The sequence below is a fragment of the Lissotriton vulgaris genome, chromosome 7 (genome assembly GCF_964263255.1).
Source record: "Lissotriton vulgaris chromosome 7, aLisVul1.2, whole genome shotgun sequence".
NCBI lineage: Eukaryota > Metazoa > Chordata > Amphibia > Caudata > Salamandridae > Lissotriton > Lissotriton vulgaris.
The window spans coordinates 331,414,461-331,429,426 of record NC_141695.1 but is presented as its reverse complement, the minus strand read 5'-3'; the positions used below and the strand labels follow the sequence as shown (position 1 = coordinate 331,429,426).

Genomic DNA, 14,966 nt, shown 5'->3' with positions numbered 1-14,966 from the left:
CTGGACTATTTATCGGCTGCACTGACTGAGCTACCCCATGCTGGGGGATGGATGCGGGACTGCCGACATTCTCAGCACATGAAGACTTTACCTGCTGGCTTTCTGTTTTGCTGCTCTGCCTCATCTTACTTTCCCGCTTCCCACTGTGTGGGACCATCTACGCACCAAATGTGGTACCTTTTATTTATTGTTATTCTTTTTTTCTTTATCTGCAAAATAAAAATTAAAAAAAAAAAAAAGAAATAGCTGTTGAAAGCTAGCAAGCAGTATATACCGGCAGGGCTTAAGTGGACCGGGTCCTGCTGGTGCTCAGTACTGTTAGTTCTAAAAAACAGATTCTGAGACGGGTCCCTGTTGGGGTCTCCATTTCTGCCCTCACCCTCAGAATGAAAAAAAAAGTCTTAACTCTGCAGCAGTGCCACCCTTTACCGCCTCTGATGTAACTTCAAAGAGACCCGTTATAGTTCTCTCACAGTCTCATCAATTCAGAACTGAGGCATTTTCAATATTCTATACATTGAATCAATAGTTGTTGTTTATTATCATATGCAACTAACCACCACTGACAAAGTCAATAGTCCTGGCTTGTTGTAGGTGTAATGTTACTTGTTGTACTATAATATCTGGATGCAAAGACAGAAGCACCAAATTACCATTCGGGCAGCACACTATGCTAAGCATAGATTTTTAGCTTATGTGCATTAAAGCCTCGGATTAATTACTTCGAGCACACCCCTTGGAGAGATCCCACAGTTTTTTCATCCCATTTAAAGCCTTGCATACAGGGATATGGAAGAAAACTACTTGCCAGTAGATATAAAAGCAGGGGTGTAGATTTGTCAGTAAGATTGGGGTGTGTGGGGGGGGGGGGGTAGGGGAGGGGTGAACTTCAGATTTTCAGAAAATCAGCCTTGCATACAATGTTTCAATACATTAAACAGCTAGCAGGGTGCGTGAGAGGGGTCTAACGGGCAATGGAAATGAAGAGGAAAGCGTGGTGGTAGGAGTACCAAGAGAGAAAAAACAATATTTTGAAAAGTAACCAATATTTTGAGGACTTTCAAAACAGAGTGTGTGTGTGTGTGTGCATTTTTGTCTGTCTTTAAACATCCATAGGGAAATCCGACTGACATTTCACAATACCTGACTGAAAGCATCTGTACCCAACTATTCATCAGAATACATTTATTAGGGGGTGTAACACCCCAAACACCCCCTCTGAAGCCACACCTCTGCATAATCGTCTTCTGGTTCTGAAACATACAGAGTTGTGAAAATGGGAACCAATGGACAAAAAGAAAACTGCTGATTTCCTATATGATGCAATCGCAACATATGGCGCGGGAGTCTGGGGCTACACTGACACCAGCTCTATTCAGAAGGCAGAAAATGCCTTCTTGAGATTCCTATTAGCCACTCCCAAAGGTACCTCAACTTATGCAATGCACCTAGAATTAGGCATACCCTACATAGAGGACCTAATCAAAATAGAACCATTGATGTTGTGGCGTCGTATCTGGAAATCAGATAAAAACGCACTGACTCAATCCATCATTGCTGATTCAATGAACCTGGACAATTCATCAAAAATAAAGTGGCTCCTTTACGTTAGAAATTTTTTTAATGACCTAGGATTTGAGAACTATTACCTGGACCCAGTATCCATAACAGACATCTCTAAAAAAGACCTTAAACAGGAAGCATTAAGACATTTGGAATCTTTAAGACTTGCATCCAACTCATCAAAAACGGCAGTTATACATGCGAACATGATCCAAATAGCCCATGGCATTCATCCGTACTTGGCACTGCAAACATCAACTTACGAAAGAATGCTAATTACAAGATTCAGGCTAAATACTTTTTTTAGAATGGTCACTTTTCCGCAAAAAAACTGTTGGAATGCTACACTCCCGCCCTGCCCGTGCGATGGCTTATCAACACAGTCTAACTTGCATGTGATCATGCTCTGTAAATTTCATCAAGCCCACAGAAAGATCTGGCTACTACCAAAATTAAGAACTTGGGGGTTGAGACAATGCAGACCCGCCCTCTTAAGACTCCAAAAGCTGGAAACGGAAAATGTCTGTTATTTTGTTAGTAATTTTTTAAAATGCATTATGAAACATAGAAAGAATCTCTAAAAGTCCTCATCAAGCCCACTTTGAGCGGTTTCCTACATATTTCGATTAACTCCTTTTTTAACTGTTAAATGAATTTTATATGAAATGTTATGTAATGTGTGTATTTTTTTACCATGCAATTATGTAATGTACGATATTATCTGTCTCTTTTATGGTTTTTCCATTGTGAATAAGCCGAATAAAGATCTTTATATATATATATGATGAATCAGTGCAAAAATATCTAACTCTCTATTTATAAAATTGAAACAGGGCACACCTTTCTATTTCTACTTATTGTATATAATTAATCCCTGAATACTCCCATTTTATTCCAGTTTTAGTGTAATCAGTGCCAATTCACAAAGGCATTCATGAGTATGTTAAATAGTGCCACAGAAGTACTACTATAGATGCTCATAAATGACTTTGTGAATTGTTTCCTTTATTTACAGTTTCAGCTCCAGAACCTCCCAGATTTTCTCCACTCACAAAGTGTTTGTGGATTGCTGTTTCCATCTAGGATTTCTTGCCCTAGCACCAATTTCATTTAACAAATTCTTGAATATTTATACCTGAGTCAGAAAGAACACTTTGATAGAGCAACAGCTTGTGAGTTATTACAGTATGTGCAGTAGAGAGCACACCCAATAGAGGGGACTTGTAGCTTCAGTAACAATTGAAATCGTTACTAAAACAGTAAAGGCAACAGTGGTATCTGTTCAGTCGCGTGCCCTAAATCCATATGGTCGATTTACCACTGTGTGCATGCTTTTAAACTCCGCTTTCAAACATTTGTGCTTTTGTAGTGGCTCCAAAATAGAGTTTACCTAAATTAAAACCTGCTTTATAAAGGTATTTACATCCAAAAACTGTCAAAACAGTGCTTAATTTAAGCTGGTTGTTCTGCTGTTCACTTGACTCAGCACAAACATTGTAAAATGTGTTAAATAAATAGGCACACCTTTATTTAAAGGTTAATTGAAGTAAATGAAAGGAAATAACTTGGTTTTCCTGCACCACTTAACTTCTGGAAGATCTTCATTTTTAAAAACATCTTGTAGCAAAAGTGTAAAAACATGATATGGTTGCTTCAAAATTCAAAAAGTGTATTTCATTAGTATGCAGAACTATTTTACCTTAGTATATCATATATCAGTGCACTAAGAAATATTTTTTTAAGTGATTGTTTTCAAATATGAATTTAGAAACATTAATTCAAAAAAGCGCCAATAGTGAACCACAAAGGCAAGTCAGTTGTTATGTACACTCTTAGGGTGGCCGAGGTTCTTATTATACATCAACAACATAAAACTAATTTACTCATACACAGGAGCATATTTTGTACAGCACACATTCTAAAGTCCTTTATTTCGAAGTCCTCTTATTATGAAGAAAAAGGAGGGAAAGTCAAATAAATCAATTGCCTAGGATCACACAATTTGGTAAAGTAGGGGAGCTGTTCGCTAAGGTCCCATAGTGGAATTCAGCACCACATGTATCATCTTTGCTTCCCCTAAACCCACTTTACCGACCCATTCCTCCCCTGGACCATCATCCTGCTGGGTGCTGGCATAAATCACATCACAGACCAAACTTGGTGGCCCTTGGGAAACTGTTTGTGAGCACCCATGAGTTAGAGGATTGCCGCGAGCCAGGCTTGTATCCTGTTAATTCACAGGTTAAAATGTCCAGTTGCACTCAGCATATTGTGATTTGCAGGCACATATTTATACACCGGAAAAGTAAAACTACAATTCCAGCATGCTTAGTGAAGTAATCTGTGGAAAGAGGTTTCACTGAAATTGCCTTTGTCAGTGTTGAATATTGTTCCGCTGTGCGTCATATTCGAAAGTGGGCAGAAAATTGTGAGCATTCGTTCGCATCACAGAATTGGCACATGGTTGAAATATGTACAACAATGAAAGCTAAGGGCCTCCAGCCTTAACAATCTCGTGACCTGGTTCACAATAGGTTTAACAATACGGGTACATTTGATAAAATGATGAACCTAACTGACCTAGTCAGTAGGGTAGGAATTCTGGTTTCAGCCATCTGAACCTCATGATTGTGTAGAACTAAGGAAGATCTTTGGTAATGCTAATGGAAGTTGTGTAAGGTTAGGCAACCAGACTCATCTCAATATAGAAATAGATGATGTTTTGCACATTAACTCTTGGGTCTAAACTGGGCTAAATTGCTGTAAAAAATTGCTATTTAATTACATAAAAACTTTAGCAGAGAGTAGAAATGTTCTCAGGAAAGAAAACTGAGTACCAGCGGCCCTAATTCTCTTTGAGATTTGACATCAATTAGGCTAACGAAAGTGGGAGCATTGGATATAAGGAGAGCCAGAGTCTAAGAGAGGCACCAGTCAGCAGACTCTTCTTTTATGTCCTGAGTGCTAAAAGGGGGTCATAGGTAAAGCCCAAAAAGGCTCCCTAATGTTTCGAGACACGGACATGCTACAAAAAGTAAGGTATGGATGGAGCAAGGGAGGCGGGAACAGGTGGACGTAGTGAGTGCTGCAAGAAGGAAGTGAGGATGAGTAAAGAGGGAAGGGGAGATGCCAAGAGGGTGAATGAATGAGTGAAAGTGGGCACTAGGAGAGGTTAGAGGGTAGCCAGTTTTTTTCTTCCAGGGGGCTTCCCTCTATGCCATGCACTGGCTACTGATTGTCGTACGCCTCTCACTAAAGAGACACTGATTCATAAAGGTAAAGTTGGTTGTAAATGTTAGATTATGAATACATTTACCATTTCTATGTCAGGGAACTGGCAGGTGTGAATGAATTGATGACTGTGGATTTCTCCACCACAAACGCTAAGAAATCAGCACTTGCAAATTCTAGGAAGGGACAGGAAATGATTGCTTCAAGTTGAGGTTTGGTTTGTTTTGGCAGTGTGGGCACATGAATGTTCGTGGGCATTCCAAAATTAATCTCCGTCGACCTGCCGCTCTGGCAACGGCCAGGAATGTACTCCAGCAAAAGGGGGGATTAACTCAAGTTCCAGGGTTGGAAAGAGAGAGGATCACCCCAACATTTGATGGAGCAGAAAAATGTGTGTTTGCACAGGGGCTTTCGTTTTTCCCCCTTGTAGCCTGCTCCGGTATGAACAACTCTGTCCAGGCTAGAATAGGAACCCTTGTGAATAGTCATTGGACATCCCCAGAAGTGCACCTGGAAAGCTGTACCTGGTGAATCTTTTTAGGTGTGTATCTAGGAATATTCATGGATCCCAAAATGTAGTGAATCTGCATGTAGACGTAAACCCACATCTACTGGTTCAAGTGCACTACTTTTTGTGCCCATTATCTTGCCTCGTGAATAATGATAACACTGTTTGCCAGTTAAATGGGGTAGTGGCCATATTTGATCACCCTGAGTTAGATGAGAAGCAGAATCGGTCATCTGGCACTCACAACATGTCTGGGCTTGACACTGTGATCCATCAGGTTATTTGAAATATATAAAATGAGGCCAAATGTACAGGGCTCCCTCCTATCTTTGCCCTCTTCTCCACCGTATATGCCAAATCCTTTCTACGTTGCGTGTTAGACAAGAGTTCCCAACCCTTCCGTTGACATAACCCAATGTTCTTTCATTGCCTCAAGACAAAGAGTGCACAGCATCCCAGGTATTTTAACCTCACAAAGAAAGCTCTGACATACAATTAGCAGCAGGCAGCCCAGCTTTCTCCTAGCTTTCTACTGACCTATTTGCCACATGCCTCTCCCCAAGTCCCACCCCTTGGACATGCAAACACTCTCCCAAGATACACCTTTGCCGAAACACACTGCCCTTTTCAACTGGTCTGTACTCATATGTAAAACTATAATTATCCACTCCCTCATCTCCACCACACAGTTGACATAGGTGTAAGTCACCGAACGTCTCCCCATCCAAAATGGAACATCGTCACCATCTTGATTGACACCCATCTCTATTGGCCAATTGAACCCGCTGTTCAAAGCGCAGTGCAGCTGACACGGCTTCCAGAAATAGACACACTTCTGCAACTGAGCCCACTGAAATACAAACTACTGCAGACGTGGCCACCTCAAACACATCAAAGGAATCATTTATAAAGGAATGCGACACTGCAAATCAAGTATCTTGAATATAACACAATGTGCAAGGCAGAGCCTACAGAAAAAGACATTATACTGAAGAATGGAGACAAAGCATGGCTTCCAGAACACACTAAACACAGAACTGAAGGGACACAATACTGCATAAAATATCTACAGAAATAAACACAACTCTGCTAATACTGTCCCCGGAAATAAACACAATACCACAGATAAAGTCTCTAGAAATGGACACAGTCGTGCTGACGGCGTCAAGAAGTAAGCAACCAACTTTAAAGAGCAGTTCCAGGAAAGGCCACAGTCTTGCAGTTGAAGGAGCCAGGAATAGACACAATCCTACATGTGAAGCCTCCAGGAAAGGACAGACTTCTGCAGATGATGCTCTGGAAATAGACGCAAGTCTGTAGACTGTGGGGGACCAGGCAGGAGGACACAGTTATCCTATACCCCGGGCCTGTGGTAAACATACCTTTTTGGAAGGGGTATCTGACTCTTCTTTAACCTTTACCCTTGCCCTCAGTTTTCATTCAAGTACTCTCTTGTTCCTTCCTCTGTTCTTCTTTTCTCACTCGGTACTCAGAAGAAAGCTTCTGTTGGCATGGCACTGCTGCCTCTCATTCTGCCTACATTGCACACGCTCGACTTAGCATTTAGAAGTGGCACAGGTGTGGCATGAGCATTTTACAAGTAACAAGCAGTGGCTTCCCAAATGTAGACATGATATGACCTCGAACTTGGACACAATAGGTCACATGAGGCCTCCAGAACAAGTCACAATACTCGAAGTGAGGCCTCCAAAATACTCAGGCTGAGACTTTCGGAACAGGCCATTGTACTTCATATAAGGCCCTCAAAGTGGCCTCAGTACTCTAGGCGCGAAACCTTTCAAACTGAACAAAATAGTTGGCACCTGTCTTCAAGAAGGCACACTCTGAGCTAAGTGAGGCCCTCAGAACTGTCCAAAACACTCAGAATGAGACCTAACTGGTGAAAGACCAATAAATATTGCTCGCAGCGCCCTTTTCTGTTGGCTTTACCTCATCGCATGTGCTACAAAATTCATCTTGCTTTCCCCACCAAACTGGAGAGGGGCATGTGAGGATGGAGAGGACAAGATGAATGTTGAAGCACATTGGAAGAGGTAAAACCAATAGAAAAGGAACAGGGCGCTGCGAGCGTCACTAGTCTCGAGCATTATCCACTCAGTCTTGGGGTCCGAGACCCCCAACTACAAAACTGCACGCGGTGCCGTTTCCCGGATACACATATTTACACCATGTTCTGTTTCCAAGGAACTATTTGAAATGGTTGTTTGTAAGTGCACTAAATGGGATTATAATAACCTGAAGCTGCATGACTACACCCCTGGCAGAGCTGAGCCAGCAGGCATCGGCCTCTAGGAGCTGGAAGATGTGATGTTTATATATTGCTGATATGTGCCCGTCGCTATGTTATGAGGTAGTAGCCTCACATAACTTATGGTATTTTGATCTGTCCCTCCAGTATCCCTCTCAATCCAAATAACTGACTTTAATCCACAACTCTAATTACTTTCATATTTCACTAGACTAATTCACCACTAATCCTTATGGGTCCCGGAGTAGCGGGCTAGTTGCCAAAAAGTGCTTCAACACTGCTGTATAAATGGAAACCTTTTTCCCTCTTCTATCCCTCCGCTATCCTTCTGAATCCAACTAACTGACGAACATATCCACCAATCAAATGTATTTCCTGTTTCACCATACTAATTCAACACTAATCCTTGATGGGTTCTGGAGTAGCGTGCTACTCGCCAGAAAGCACGTTGATGCCTCGTCGGGGGTAGTAAGCGCTATATAAATGCAATTACAATGCAGTACAATACAATGATGAGATGCAGTCTCTGGGCCTTTCGGCCACTGAGCTGACGCTATCTCACTACTGTGAAGGCCGCGCCTACTACCGCAGAGCTACGTGTTACTCACTCTCTTAGTGGCATGGAAGTGTGCCTTCTAAAGGGCTCCCCAATTCGTACCACGAACAGGGCGGCGCCGGCCCACCCCGCCTGACCAGTTTGCCGAATCTGTTAATAGAAATAGACGAAGCCCTGATGCTTCTCTGCTCCTCCCCACGGGCGCCACGCGGAGCCGAGCTCCACGGCTCTCACGACTAGAAGGGAATTTGACACGAGCAACGTCCGAAAATAACCGCCCAGCAGAGTCTGGGGACTGATAAGATATACCAAACCGAGAATAATAATAATAATATATGTGTCTTTTCTCTCCCTCACCCGCAATAGGCGGTGTTTTTCACTCAAGGTTGAGCCCTTTTACTGTTGTCACCTGCTGTTAACATTTGTATCAGATTTCATTGAAGCGCCTCGATGCAATTCACCTTTGAGTGTGCGCTGTGTAGAGCGTGTACTTTGTGACTTGGAACCCTCCTTTAACTAATTCATGGTACACGAATGATACCTGCCCCTAGTTAGTTTTTAACAGTCGCACATAAATAAACTGAACAGCTCTTGCCACACGTCTCGTACCCCCCTCCTCCCCCACCCCCCAATGCCACCCCTGAAAGTGAGCCCTGGAGACACCTGGTGCCCCTCTGGCACAAGACCAAAGCAGCATTACCTGCCTCATACCAGTGTGCTGCTGTACCTGGGTCGCCACTGTGATACCACGAGGCTCTTCATGACCGCAAATATTGCAAAGTCTCTTCTGTGGTTAGACCCCTCCCTGCTAACACAGTAGGGCCACGTTTTCGTCCTTAATCCCGCAGCCTTTACTTCAAATCCCAGGTCTCTTCTCAAATAATATACCGTTCGGTAACCCAGGCATCTGACTTTGTAACAAGCAAACAACGTGGTCCTGTCACAGTCTGTTTCCAGAACCCCCCACCCCCCCAGCTCCAATCACTCGCAGACAGTATCCTTGCCTTTGACCCTGTACAGAGCTCTGCTGCCTCCTGGCTAGGTTTGGACTACACAAATGACACATGCATACATACATGTGTACATACATACACAGTGCTCACCAGCAGGTCCCGGTACACGGCATCTCTAAAGTGAATGTCCTGTACAACCATGGGTGGTGGACACACCAGCGTCATTGCAACTAACATTAGGTGCAGGGCAGATCTAATGGAGAAGGGCAGGCTTTGCATACATTCTAAGTTGCAAGCGGCCTAAATATTAAAGGTCGCACCCCCTCTTTACCAACCCCACGATTTACACATCGAACGCCAATCCTCTAAGGGATCAATCAATCAAGGCATTTATAGAGCGCCCATTCTCTTGCTTTTTCTCATTCCCCAGCTCTGCTGTGATGGGCATTCCAGTTCACCAGTTACACATAGGGCCTGATTTAGATCTTGACAGACGGGTTGCACCGTCACCACGGTGACGGATATCCCGTTCGCTGAAATATAAATCCCATAGGATATCATGAGATTTATGTTTCGGGGGACGGGATATCTGTTAGCGTTGTGACGGAGTAACCTGTCCACTGGTCCCTAAATCCGGTCCATAGTTTCTTCTTCATCCAGTTGGCAGCATATGGGCTTTTGGACATCTGCAGAACTTCTACCAAGAACACTGCAGTCAATTTCAGCTGTAGCCCAACTCAATGCGTTGGTCCAATGCTGTCTGCTCGTATTTGCCTTTCATCAGCAGAATTTAGCATGTCCTTTCAGATATCCACAAACCCATATGATATGCCACACATAGAGCCAGTAGAACCACTTGTAACTGGTCAGCTGGAATTATCACCAAGGTGGACCCCATTTCGAGCCCCATTACTTCAGTAGCACACTTTGCGTTTCCGGAACATATGATGGAATTCATTCTGCCTCAGTTAAAAAATGTTAACAAGCCTCACTCTGGCAGAAGCAAAGACCTTCTCCATGATACAGCCCATGTCCCTGAAACACTCTGACTCTAGGCTAACACTGAAATGATACAACTTAAGTAAAAACTTATGTTGGGTCTTCCCAAAACAGAGGCAAGCACAAACACGAGAATCCAGGTTTGGTGGAAGGTATGCTTCGTGAAGCATTTATTAAAATGGTCAGTAGAGATTGGCTAAGACAGCTGCACGGCGGCAGTTTCAGGCATCAGCACCAATACACAGGGCTGAGAAATCCCTGAGAATTTGATCACTCGTACCACTAAGCGGCAGGTGGCATTGTGAGTCCAGAATTAGAGTTCTAGCACACTTTTCCTGGGTACATGACGGGTGGCTCAGTATTGATAACATTCATTTCGCAAAAAGTAGTCCAGAGTTTGGATGGAAGGCAAGCTTTGCATTAGCCCAATGGAAGGAAACATTACTTGACAGAGCCAGCAGGCTCAGATATTAGTAGGGGACCAACAAGCACCGCAGCATGTGTAGAAAACACAAAGAGCTTCTGCAGCAAGCAAGGCTTAGGCACGGGACGGGGTGACTAGGCAACCCTGGGAATCATGTGAGACTTGATAGATCTGGCCAACTGGTCTACTGGTGAAGTGGTTGTCTGTGAACTGGCGTGTACACAGAGAAGTCTTTGAAAATGTCCACCTTTCTTTTGCCTTCTATGTTTTGCAGTTGACCCAGAATACCCCGTCCCTGTTGTGTTGATTTATGTGCCTTGGTCCCCAAATGTCCTTTTGGAATTCTTTCCAGTTCTATGTATTTTCCCCAGTGATTTCGACCAATTTTAAGGTTCAGTTGCAAAGTCTCCTGGTACATGCCATTATAAAACCAGTTCATTCCAGTAGACATCCAGTCCAGTCCAGTTCATATCAAGGTAATCTCCACTTCTTTCTCCAGATTGTTTTATTAGAAGGTAACCAACAAAAGCAGGCAGCACACCTTTGTCTAGTGGCTAGTTGCCGGAAAGCTCACTATGGATAGATGTGAGATACCGTGGCCCATCTTGTTCCTGACAGCAGCATACTGTTTCTTTAATAGGCATAGGTTCGGTATGCTTTTGTGAGCAGCAAATGTTTGATATTAATAAGCACACGGTAAGACGGTGACTGACATTTTCTTAAACACAAACAACAGTTCTAGTTCTTCCACCAAAGTTCCTTAATTCAAAATGGGAATAAATACCTTCGGTAGAACTGATCCCTATTCCAAATGTATGCATTGTTTTAGCTATCGTTACCTTCGTCGTCATCATCATCATCATCATCATCATCATCATCATCGTCATCATCATCATCTTCATCATCATCTTCAAGTTTCTTTACAATGTTGTCGTCATCATCGTCGTCGTCGTCATCATCGTCGTCATCATCATCATCGTTGTCATCATCATCGTCATTTTCATCATCGTCGTCATTGTCATCATCATCATCATCATCATCATCTTTGTCATCATCGTCATCATCATCGTCATCATCGTCCTCATCGTCGTCATCATCGTCATCATCATCATCTTTATCGTCGTCATCGTCATCATCATCATCTTTATCGTTGTCATCATCGTCGTCATCATCGTCATCATCATCTTTGTCATCATCATCATCATCGTCGTCGTCGTCGTCATCTTTATCGTCATCATCGTCATCATCGTCGTCATCATCATCGTCATCATCGTCGTCATCATCGTCGTCATCATCATCGTCATCATCGTCATCATTGTCGTCATCATCATCGTCGTCATTATCGTCATCATCATCATCTTTGTCATCATCATCATCTTTATCATCATCATCATCATCGTCATCATCATCATCTTTATCGTCGTTATCATCGCCATCGTCATCATCATCGCCATCATCATCATCATCATCATCATCGTCGTCGTCGTCATCATCATCATCATCTCCATCTTTGTCTTCGTGGCCCTCCTCATTATCATCATCATCATCGTCATCATGTGCTTCAGTAGCCTGTCCGTGAACTTGAGGGATTAAGTTCACTTGAAGCGAACAGACAAATGTGAGAAGTAAGCAAATCAGCCACACTTTCTGGGACGCCATCCTGGATAAATGATGCGCGGACTGCCCGCGTCCCTTCACCAAGTAAAACTTGTGTTGCTCCAAATAATACTGTTCCGCACAATCACTCCAAAGCCCAGAAACAGTGAAGACAAATCCTGGAGGCAAGGTCTAGCTAGATCCTGCAGAATACACCAGCTGTAAGAAGCATAAGTCTAGTTCCCCTCCGTCCAGCGTTCTTGACAGGAAAATATCCAGCAGCGAGGAGCACCCGGGAGCGAGGGAGACAGAGTTGTCCGAGACGGACAAAAGTGAGGAATGAAAGAGCCCTCCGAACGGCAGACCCATGCACGGAACTGTCTATGATTGACGGTGCCAGCTGGAACTAGAGAGCCCGTCCCTCCCAGCCAATGGCTGACAGGGTGGGAGTTTTCCCAACTTTTCCAGATCTCCAAATTAGAAAGCAGTGATGACACGCGCCCCTGCATGCCCATATTTGAGTCCCCCTCCGTGTGACAGGTTATCGGAGGCTGCCCTCGCAGACGGTAATAGTAGGCATGCCAGCTCTCTATTGGGTCGCTATATTTAGGCCGTGTCGGTCCCAGTGCAGGGCCCTGCATTGTAACGAGAGAAAGAGCAAGTTAGCGAGTGCATCCACAGCCCCTCGCCCCCAGTCTGCCCTTGTGCACTTAACTCGTCTCAAAGATGTCCCACCAGGCAAGTGGCATGAATGTACAACGGGAGGGAGGTGTGGCCTAGCGGCCAGAGCTCCCGCCTCTGTAATTAGGAAACCCGGCGCAGTCCGGCAGTGTTGAATAAATGCAGCCGGTCGTTGATTGATTCTGGTAGAAAGCGATTACCTGGACAAAATATTTAATTTAACAAGAGCAGAGGGATGAATCACTTCGGATAGGACGTAATCAATAGTTGCCGGGCCACACGGTCCGGAGAGTCCTCCCCTGGGACTGTAGTATGCGAATAAGGTGGTCTTGGGTTCAAATATTATCTCAGACCTCTCATACACGGGGATCATAGAATGCTGAGAGTGAGAGACCTCTTCCCGAGACATGGCACTGGCAGCGAGTAGTGAACACAGGGATCATAGAGTGCTGACAGACCGCTACCTGGGAGAGTGCAGAGAAGGCAGGGACCATAGAGTGCTGACAGACCGCTACCTGGGAGAGTGCAGAGAAGGCAGGGACCATAGAGTGCTGACAGACCGCTACCTGGGAGACTGCAGGGAAGGCAGGGATCATAGAGTGCTGACAGACCACTACCTGGGAGACAGCAGAGAAGGCAGGGATCATAGAGTGCTGAGAGACCTTTGCCTCAAGAAGAGCAAAGGAGGCAGGGATCATAGAGTGCTGACAGACCACTACCTGGGAGACTGCAAAGAAGGCAGGGATCATAGAGTGCTGACAGACCACTACCTGGGAGACTGCAGAGAAGGCAGGGATCATAGAGTGCTGACAGACCGCTACCTGGGAGAGTGCAGAGAAGGCAGGGATCATAGAGTGCTGACAGACCACTACCTGGGAGACTGCAGAGAAGGCAGGGATCATAGAGTGCTGACAGACCGCTACCTGGGAGACTGCAGAGAAGGCAGGGATCATAGAGTGCTGACAGACCGCTACCTGGGAGACTGCAGAGAAGGCAGGGATCATAGAGTGCTGACAGACTGCTACCTGGGAGACTGCAGAGAAGGCAGGGATCATAGAGTGCTGACAGACCACTACCTGGGAGACTGCAGAGAAGGCAGGGATCATAGAGTGCTGACAGACCGCTACCTGGGAGAGTCCAGAGAAGGCAGGCATCATATAGTGCTGACAGACCGCTACCTGGGAGAGTGCAGAGAAGGCAGGGATCAATCGGTGCTGACAGACCGCTACCTGGGAGACTGCAGAGAAGGCAGGGATCATAGAGTGCTGACAGACCACTACCTGGGAGACTGCAGAGAAGGCAGGGATCATAGAGTGCTGACAGACCGCTACCTGGGAGAGTGCAGAGAAGGCTGGGATCAATCGGTGCTGACAGACCGCTACCTGGGAGAGTGCAGAGAAGGCAGGGATCATATAGTGCTGACAGACCGCTACCTGGGAGAGTGCAGAGAAGGCTGGGATCAATCGGTGCTGACAGACCGCTACCTGGGAGAGTGCAGAGAAGGCAGGGATCAATCGGTGCTGACAGACCGCTACCTGGGAGACTGCAGAGAAGGCAGGGATCATAGAGTGCTGACAGACCACTACCTGGGAGACTGCAGAGAAGGCAGGGATCATAGAGTGCTGACAGACCGCTACCTGGGAGACTGCAGAGAAGGCAGGGATCATAGAGTGCTGACAGACCGCTACCTGGGAGAGTGCAGAGAAGGCTGGGATCAATCGGTGCTGACAGACCGCTACCTGGGAGAGTGCAGAGAAGGCAGGGATCATATAGTGCTGACAGACCGCTACCTGGGAGAGTGCAGAGAAGGCTGGGATCAATCGGTGCTGACAGACCGCTACCTGGGAGAGTGCAGAGAAGGCAGGGATCAAAGAGTGCTGAGAAACCTCTGCCTCAAGGAGAGCAGAGGAGGCAGGGATCTGTGGTAATCACACCAGTGAGTCCACACATAAGGAAGTTCCAAGTAGATTTATTGCAGAGATAAGACAGCTTTATCATCCACAGCAGCAGGTAATCTCCAACTGATCCTCCTGCTTACTCACATTCTACGTGACATCTTAAACACTCTATATGACCTATGATCATTCTAGGAATGATCTGATACAGGGATATAACACACCTACAAAGTTCTAGGAAAGACATAAAATAGGAATACAACACACCTCCCACCGAAAAAAAAAAAAAAA

General features: G+C 45.0%; 1 protein-coding gene across 1 annotated transcript in view; it reads right to left on the bottom strand.

Moving 5' to 3' along the window:
* HRC (histidine rich calcium binding protein) overlaps positions 1-12,443 on the bottom strand; it is a 137,479-nt gene extending 125,036 nt beyond the window's left edge. Inside the window, exon 1 of the mRNA XM_086930189.1 lies at positions 11,343-12,443. Within this exon, the coding sequence (XP_086786315.1) occupies positions 11,343-12,162 (820 nt within the window). The 5' untranslated portion in view covers positions 12,163-12,443. The remainder of the gene's footprint in view (positions 1-11,342) is intronic.
* Positions 12,444-14,966: the final 2,523 nt, after the last annotated feature.